Source organism: Sinocyclocheilus grahami, unplaced genomic scaffold (genome assembly GCF_001515645.1).
Source record: "Sinocyclocheilus grahami isolate Dianchi unplaced genomic scaffold, SAMN03320097.WGS_v1.1 scaffold549.1, whole genome shotgun sequence".
Taxonomy (NCBI): Eukaryota; Metazoa; Chordata; class Actinopteri; order Cypriniformes; family Cyprinidae; genus Sinocyclocheilus; species Sinocyclocheilus grahami.
The window spans coordinates 111,185-120,702 of NW_015505728.1; the positions used below are offsets into that span (position 1 = coordinate 111,185).

Sequence of the window (9,518 nt, forward strand, 5' to 3'; positions counted from 1 at the left end):
ACGACTATCTGTGAAAAAAGTGCATAATGTTTAAAATAATGCTTATAAACCAATTATAATTAATTAAGTTTAAGCTTAAACAACTATAAACAAAACAGCATCATGTATGTATGCATAGTTTAATACAAAGGAAAAGCCAATCACACAGAGTATATTTTTCATTTAAAAACATGAGATGCAGTGGGATGGGGAAAAAAACCTGCCATAAAGTCTCAATATGTGGGTTTTTTTCAAAGTTAAACTTGCATTAATTTTACATGGCTTTCTAAACATGCGGCTCCTTTGTGCGAGACGCGAGTGCAACGGTGATAGATGTCCCTCTAGAAAATGCGCAAAATATGTGTTCTGTGTGAACGGCTTGGTTTCAATTTTGATGTAAACAAGATCTTCTCTGCATTGATGTTCTCTTTTTCTGCAATATTTTTAATGAACAACGCAGCAGCGCCGCATCTAGTGGCTTCAACTGGATAGGCTTACAAAAACATTATAATGTAACGACACTTACATCGTCATCGCATCTCGTGCACCACTGATAAGGCTGCCTCCTTAACGCACAACTAAAATTCGAATGCAACGTTTTTGCATTCGAATGTGGGTTTTTAATTTAAATTCGACGAATATTCGAAATTCTATTTTTTTTTTGACAGCCCTATCACATGATCCTTCAAAAAGTGTATAGCATTAGTATATTAGTTAGTAGTATATGTAATTATGTATTTATGTATGTTTATTGTAAAGTGTCAGCTTAGCTATTATTGTCGCTCCTAGCCCTTATTTATTTATGCTTTTTATAACAAAAATAGAATTTTGAAAATAATAATTCCATACAACATCAGATCGTCAAGGGCAGGTCAAATCATTATGCAGCTCTCAGATGGCACAAGTTCAGAGGTCATTGGTTGTTGCGTGTCTCATGACGCCAGTTATTCTCTCTATTACTGTCAATAATTATTCTTTCTATTATTATTGTCTATTATTCCTCTCTCACATTCACTGCGCGCTTAGAGTTTGCTGTGATCTGTGGCATTTTGTTGCAGACTAGGTGAAGATTTAACACATGAAGGCCGACAAGCTTAAGTCTTGTAGTGTGCTTGGTTTAACTTTTAAATTCACACATTGCTTTCATTTTGACGAGTGCCAATGTTTTAACTTTTTTCACACTTCAGACTTGTCTTTCTGAGTAACACTCCATCTCAGGCTTCTACACACTAACATTTCATCATTCTCTAAATCTTTCCTCTTTCTCCCGAAACTTCTTTGAAAGTAGCTTGTCTCGCTTTTGGAACTTCAGAGGCCTGTAAAAACATTTCCTTTGGCTTCTTTAACAGCAGACATTTATCACTGGCCATAAGACAGTGATGTTGAATTGTTATTTGCAAATGTCTATAATTCATCCACAACAACGTCAGTCCTCTTCAATGTCCCTGTTGCTCTTGAGTTTAGACTTGCGCATAATCGGTATTCAGATGGACGGCATTTGGAAATTCACTTTGCCAAGATTCAAATGGAGCCAGTTTTGTTTTTTTTTGTCTTAGATTTTGTGCTAACGCCCTAAAAGATATTATTAAAAACAGATACTGTTTGTCTGAAGACTAAAAGCTCTGTTCATGAAGCTCCATCTGCTGGTTTTTCCAAACAGCGAGCCACTTCACAGCATCCTTTAATGCACAGTGAGTTATTTTCCCCACATTCATAGACCTCTGCTCCTGTCTGTCAGTCATTGCAACTCTTAGTAGAACTGAATTCATAAGGCATATGAGACCGCGTGAGCATCAGAAGCTTTTTATTATTTACACATTATATCATGGGGCTGTTGAATGCTTGATTCAGATTGGTGGACAAACATTCTAAGGCGTGCAATTATTTTCCAGCAAACGTACAGCTATGAAATGGTTCCTGGTCTGGCGAGTGGCGACTACATTACAGTTACATATCAGTTTAATTATTATTTTAGCTACTTCGAAAGCCTTTCCAGCCTAAAACAGCAAATTAACTAAAACCCACAAAGACTGACTAAGAAAACAATTATGACAAACAATAGGATAAAAATGACAGGTTTTCTATGTTTTTCCTCAATAAATTACCTTTTTATCTATGGAAAGCACACTTTTTTTCTTCTCTCTCTGTCTCTGCATGCACACACATACTAGCTATGTTTCCATCCAAAGTTGTGAATTTAACTTATTGGAATATTGCATAAAATATTTGCAAATAAAGCACCGTTTAAGTCCAATGAGTCAAAGAGAACAAACTCGTCACTGGCACTAAAGTAGGAGAAGCCACTGAATACAGTAATTTTTATGTATAATAAATGACTTGCACCTCAGAGCGAGCAGATGAAACAATAAATATGGTCATTGCTTTAGGAGGTGGATGCCTGCTATATGGGAATGCAAAAACCACCTCAAGTGAGTGTAAAATCTTTTTTGCAAAATAGTTTTTTTTTTTTTAATTTGGCTATGACTAAAAAGAAGAGAGTGAAACAAAGAGCGAGCAAAGAAAGGGGTTGAAAAAGAGAGCCAAGAGAAAGATTTGATGGTGTCCTGAGTATTTAAACTGGCCTTTTGGACATCTCCCAAATGGTGTTTTGACCAATTAGATGTCGTCTTTGCTCGGGGTATAATATTATTGTAATATCGGGGTGCATAAATCAAAATGTTACCTCATCAGGCACATGGTCCGAGTTTTAACACTCTTGCAGAGTATACTTTTGGACATGATTTCTATAACAAGAATATGATACATTTGACAAAGAATTGATTGAAAGAAACGTTTCAAGCAAGAAGATTCAAACACACACACACTAAACATGAATATGAACCCTTAAGCTATTCAATAGTTATTCAAAATACATACACAATAAATGATTAAGACCTGATAAGTCACATGTGGGTTACATACATGATATGGAGTTATGCATAGAAATGATTAGTTGCTCACAACAAGTCCTTTTAGCGTCATTTAGGTGCATGGAAAGGTAGTTTCTGTAGCATTCTGTGGACGTAAGGATACGTTCTGTGAAGACCAGAGAGGTTAAAATGTCTGTAAGGAATCTCAGTCTGTTCTTTGTCCCAGAGGTGGGGGGAAAAGTAAATCCGAAGAGCTCGTGATCATGATTACTATCACTGGTTTACATGTGCATCTCTTTGACCATTAATCTTGTTTATTTGCCCCAAAATTGACAATCTCCTTGGAATTGTCAATAAGTGTTCTTTTGTTTAAATGCTGTGAGCTACTCAACGCTGCTAGTTGGTTCAGGCTTGTTGCGCCAGGATCTGATTTACGACATCCTGTGTTTTGGGCCTCTGTGGAATTTGGCTCCTCATGTTTCAACCATGTTTTGACCAAATCTTAGATTGTCTGATTCGGTCTGATATCCTACAAGAGTGAGAATACTACATGCCAATTTCACTAGATGAATTCATTTGTATAGCGGCAAACGTGGTTGCCATGAAGATAAATATTTAGTTATGCAAAGAAGGCTTTTTGTTTTCGCCTTTTCGAGTGATAAAATGCACTGAATACCATTTGTCAGGGCTAAAATATGCCTTGACAGCATCTCTTTTTTTTTTTAGTCGAGAAAAAAGTCTAAAATATGCCGTTCGTCAAGAGACATTTATGGTTCATTTGTTTGTGTTTCGCTAACTGCCGTCCTCAGATATCCTGAGCATAAATCTTTGCTTTTGTTTTAATGTTGGGGTGTTTGCTATATTATTTTATCCTATGCTGCTTTGAATGGCCTTTCTTGACAGGAATGTATTACTCATTTTTCATTACCCTAGAGAAAAATGGCAGGCTAAATTCAGGACGTAGGGGTGCAGCGAGCGAAACGGTTCAGTCAGTGCCAAAGCAGCTGTGCTGTTAGATTTCACAGTTATGTTTTCACACATTAAAATATCTACTCCAAAAGGCATATAAGTTTGATTTTAGGTGCTATTGGCTGTCAGCTTCAGGGTTTTTATATGTTGCTGTCATACCTTCTTAATTGTTTTTGCCATATCAGAAGGTTTATAATACAAGCCAATGGTCATCAAGAAGATTCAAATGTGCTGCCATGCAGTCTTATGGATAATTGAGTAGTGTTTTACATCTCTGTAAATTAGCCCAATAGAAACTCAAAGCAATGTTCAGTTCAGTCCACACACTATGCAATACGTATCAGTGCAGTTAGGTTGTTTGATTGAAAATATGTTTCAAATATACAGCTTTCTTTAGGGAAAGTAAATTCTCCCAGGAACTCGGCACAATGGGTCTCCAAGGGGCTCAGGAGTGTAAACAATGAAACCATGATCAGACAGCATAATTCCTCACCACACACTACATCCTGCACAACTCTCAAACTCATGCCTTTTTTACTGTTGAAAAAAGAAGTGTGCTTTTATGATTACAAAAAGTCCTGATAGTTGCAACCACAGCTCTGTATATATCACATTACCATTGTAATACTATTTGATACAGCATGCTTAAGGGAAGTAAGGGTATTTAATCTAAGACAGAACTGTTTCATGTCAAAATAATTATGCTTTAATTCCTTTCAGATTGCATATGCTGCAGTGGACTGCACAAAGGGACAAAACCATGAGTTGTGTAAACAGGAGGGAGTTGAGGGCTACCCAACATTCAACTATTACAACTATGGGAAGTTCAGCGAGAAATACAACGGAGAAAGAGGGGTAAGTGCTCTTTAATGTGAGTGATTTGTATTTAATACAGTGGCCCTATTAAGAAACACATAAAAATGTATGAATGTTATTGTATGTGACAGAACATCAAAGTTGAAATTTTAGATAAAAGAAAGCACAAGCACACTTTTCAAGCAAGATGCTTAATGGGTTTGAAATTATAAGGATTGGATCATGATTGAGATGATTCCGTTTAAACTGCACTTTATGCTTCATCTAGTTTCAAGCACATGTGTATATTTTAACCTTTTAATTATTTTGTTTTTGTTACCCATTTTTATTTAATTTCATGGAAGCACTAGAGAAGTGGTTCTCAACCAGGGGTCCGGGGCCCACTAGGGGGCATCAGTAAACTTCCAAGGGGGCCGTAGGGTGGCTTAAAAGTATTTCAACTAAAAAATTAATAATGTATAAAAATAAAAAAAATATTCTATATAATAATAATAATAATAACAACTCGAAATTAAAATTCTAAAATTGATCAATTATACCGAAAATAGCTTTTATTTGGGGGCCTTCAAAATATAGTGTTGGACAGTGGGGGGCCTTTGAGCCCAGAAGATTAAGAATCACTGACTTAAGGCCGCTTCACACTGAGGGTGATGCGAAAAAGCGAGGTGAAACGCAGGCGAACGTTGCTTTCACACCGATGCCGAAACGATTGATCGCCTTCTGCTAATTTACGCCTGCACGCTAGGTGGTGCCGACCAGCAATGCATTTTTTCCTTATGTAACCTATGTATCTCATATGGCTTTTACATCGTTTGCTGATCAATATACAGCATTAAATTAAGATAAATAACTTTTGGTTTTTCATCAAAAAAACAAACTATCCATAATGCTTTCAAGAATACAATTACCATCAAGCTACATTTCAAAATGTATGTGATTATTAATGTTTTTGCTCAAACCCCACTTTAAACCATCATCAGTGCTTGTAATAACTTCCGATTGTGATCTAAAATGGATTTTGATTCTATAATGGGCAGACATGCACTCTTTGTATGTTTTATAATAGACTGAAGGCTACCTGCTTGTCATAAACATCCTTTGTTATAAAAATACCGTGAGCTGCATAAAAACATACAGAAAATATATCACCATAATCATATGTCTATTTGCTTTCATATTTCATATGTAGAAAAATGTTTCTCAAATTTTTTTATATATGGAAGGGCAAGAGATGATTGACAGATCTCGAGTGAACGCGCTTTGACTTATATCTCGCGCACATGGAATAAAACAGACGATGCTCTCCAGATCACATAATTCAGTGGAGAATTAATAGGAATGTTATTCTGTATAAAGAATGTGAGAATAAATCTGTTCTCAAATACCAACGATAACAAGAATTAATTCTTCTCTCTCTGGATACTCTTCTTCGGTGTTTGTTTACAAACAATAGTTTTCGAAACCAGCTGCTCCGGGCACGTGATCTAAGGTCAAATCTGATTGGACGGCCCATTTCATCGCGGAGGGGGGGAAAAATCGACACACAGGACGGAAAAAAAACGTCGCCTTTTTGCGCCACGAATGATCGCACCTGGTGTGAATAGCCCCAGTAGGGATCTATTGTTTTGATTCAAAAGTGTCATCGCGCCGAACATTCGCACCGATTTTCGAGTTCAGTGTGAAAAAGCCTTTACATAATCCTGTTGTATCATATCCTGAATCCGAAGTAATTTCACATGCTTATCTAATGTGACTGCACCTTTGCTAGAACATGCCCATATTTAATGTGATGAACTACAGTACAGCTAGGACAAATAAAAAATAACAGCAGAGACCGTAAAGGTCTAGCATAAAGGCCGTTTCACACTGAGCGCGATGCGAAAAAGCGAGGCGAATCGCAGACGAACAGTGCTTTCACACCGAACATAAAACGATTGATCGCCTTCTGCTAATTCACACCTGCTAGGGGGTGCCGACCAACAATGGGCTGCATACTGAGCTGCATACAAAACGCATACAGAAAATATTTCGCCATAATCATATGTCTATTTGCGTTCATATTTCATGTGTAGAAAAATGTTTCACTCGATTTTTTTAACATGGAAGATCTAGAGAGTTAACGCGCTGTGACTCATAACACTCGTGCACGTGGAAGAAAACGGACACTCCAGATCACATAATTCAGTGAAGAATTTAGAAATTATATTAAGAACATGTGAGAATAAATCTGTTCTCAGATACCAAAGATAACAAGAACTCTGCATCCACTCTCTTCTCTCTCGGGATACTCTTCTCCGGTGTTTTTATATATTGGTTTTCGAAACAGCGCCACCACTCTCACTCTTTTGTACAACAGCAGCTGCTCTGGGCCACATGATCTAAGCTCAAATCTGATTGGATGGACCATTTCATCGCGGAGCAACGGGGGAAAATTCGACACAGGACAAAAAAAAATCCTCGCTTTTTCGTGCCACGAATGATGATGCCTGGTGTGAATAGCCCCATATCATCGCGCCGAACATTCGTGCCGAATTTTCGCTTTCAGTGTGAAAAGCCCTTAATTTATTTGCAAATGCCACCTTTATTTTGTCTTGGTTAATCTACAGTGGTTCTCAAATCTTTTACAGTGGCGTATCCCCTGGGGAATTTAACATTCTTCTGCGTACCCCCTCCCTTCCACTTAGACCACAGGCACAGTCATACCTTTTCAATTAAGGGACAATATTTGCCCCCTTAAATTGAGTCACAGGTGCATTTTTACCTTTATAGAGGCAATGTTTTTCCAGCCTTATTAATTGAATGCCATTTTTTATTTATTTCCTATTCTTAAAAATTTAAAAGTTTTTTAAAAACTAATGGAACACTGCTGTAGGCTATGTTGGTTGGACACATGCCAGCTCTATTGCAGATTTTCACAAAATATTATTATTTTGTTGCAAAAATATTGACTGTATTGTGTTTAAAATGTAGGCTACATTTAAAATGTAAAATATTAATTTAATATAAAAAAATTTTGAGCTGTTGTATAAAATTAATGTCACATTTCCAATTGTTTGGATATTCAGGGAAAATTACATTCTTGCTCGTATTTTAAACATGATAAACAGGGAATATTTCTATATTGAAGAGAGTTTCTTAACTCGATCTTTATATACAGTACAGCCCGTGTCAATATTTGTTCTTCGTGCTATTAAGTGCTAAAAACCTACTTGAAAGATACATTGAACAGCAGTGCGATTATACTAGAAGCGGCATTTTGCTTGTCAGAAATACATGCTCTGTTTTAATGTTACTTTAAGTTGGAGTAGAATTAAATGAATGCCAAAACTCAGCATTTTATTTGCGTACCCTCTCTGTCACGTCACATACCCCCGGGGTACACGTATCCCTGGTTAGAGAACCACTGATGTAATACAATGACATTCATTTGACATGTTTTTAATGCATTTATATGCAAGTGTCCAAATACGTTTGGGGGCCACCATAGTGAATGTTTTTTTTTATATTATGAGGTGAATGGTTTTTCATTTTTCACTTACACTGTCTACCCCCTACAGGAAGCTGGCTTTACTGGTTTCATGAGAAATCTCAGGGGCCGAGACCAAGAGAAAGTGGGCAAGCGGAAGGAGGAGCTCTAATAGTGTGGGCGTGGTTCCTATAAATGGGAGGGGCCTATCATTGCACTGTGACTTAGGCAGGGACATCCCAGCACTGATGCCACAGACTTGAAACCTCAGCTAAAAAGGCTATTTTTTTATACAGCTGTGCCCTTATGTTTGTAATACCAATGTACAACCATCAGACCACTTTTTGTTTTGTTTTGTTTTAATTTCCTCAGACATTTTGTGAAATTGTTTCCAAATACTGTGACTTCAGTTACTGAAATCCACACCTGAAATCTATGCAACACTGGGCCCTCACTCGCCAGGGTCCCATACGTGTGATGGGTGGCTGGTGTTTAATGGGGAAAACCAGTTATCGCGAGGATACATTGCCGTCACTCCCATTTCAGTGAAGAGTAATAATGTGTACAATCGTATCTGCAAATATTTTTGTAAAAAAAGGAAAAAATGCTGTATGAAATCATGTTTTTGGGAGTAAAAAAAAAAAAAAGATGGAGAAAGTTGTTGTAGCTGAACTTTGTGGCCTTAAATGTTTGAATAACTGTCATCCAAATATTTTACTATTTTCAAGAAATACAGTATTAGGGCCAAAATACAAGAGCAAATACAAGGACATGTATTCAAGCAAGTAGTTTTTTCCTCATGTTTTATTGTCAGTTGTGACAGAATAAAATGACATAAAACTGGAAATGCCAAAAAAAGAAGGAAAAAAAACATTTTAGATTGAAACAATTTTTCTGAATGAATTCTTGGAAGTTTAATCCATGAAAATTTCTGGGCCCTTCACATTCCACTGTAAATGAATGTTTCTGCTTATTTTAAAAGTCTTGTCTGGTTATGTAGTTTCTGATTTACATTGCTGTTCTAGATCTATAATACACATGGACATTTCCTCTTCTAAGCATGGGAATGGTACAATAGGTGATGATGGGAACCATAGATAATGTCTTAATTTATGCGGGAGCGAGATGGTTTGCTTTAAAGTATGCTGAGTGATGCTCATTTAATTCGTCTCACTGGTTTAAACAATGTAGTGCCGGAGGATCTGTTTTACTCGCTCCTTGCCAGATGTTGGCACTCTTAGTGATACCACAACCCTTACCAGTATCTTTGTGGCGACTCCTGTCTCCTATGTGTGGAAAACTCCCTGCTCTAGGCAGTATACATATTTAATGGTCTTGTAGCTGAACTTTTGTTGTATAATTCAGAAGGTTGGTTCGTTTCTTTATGAATAATGTTCTCAGGGATAGCGAAACACAAT

At 37.0% G+C, this 9,518-nt stretch overlaps 1 protein-coding gene across 1 annotated transcript in view; it reads left to right on the forward strand.

Moving 5' to 3' along the window:
* LOC107555900 (protein disulfide-isomerase A5-like) overlaps window positions 1-8,697 on the forward strand; it is a 38,806-nt gene extending 30,109 nt beyond the window's left edge. The window contains exons 16-17 of the mRNA XM_016238842.1: window positions 4,539-4,673; window positions 8,192-8,697. Coding sequence (XP_016094328.1) covers window positions 4,539-4,673; window positions 8,192-8,272 — 216 coding nt within the window. The 3' untranslated portion in view covers window positions 8,273-8,697. The remainder of the gene's footprint in view (window positions 1-4,538; window positions 4,674-8,191) is intronic.
* The last annotated feature ends 821 nt before the right edge of the window (window positions 8,698-9,518 follow it).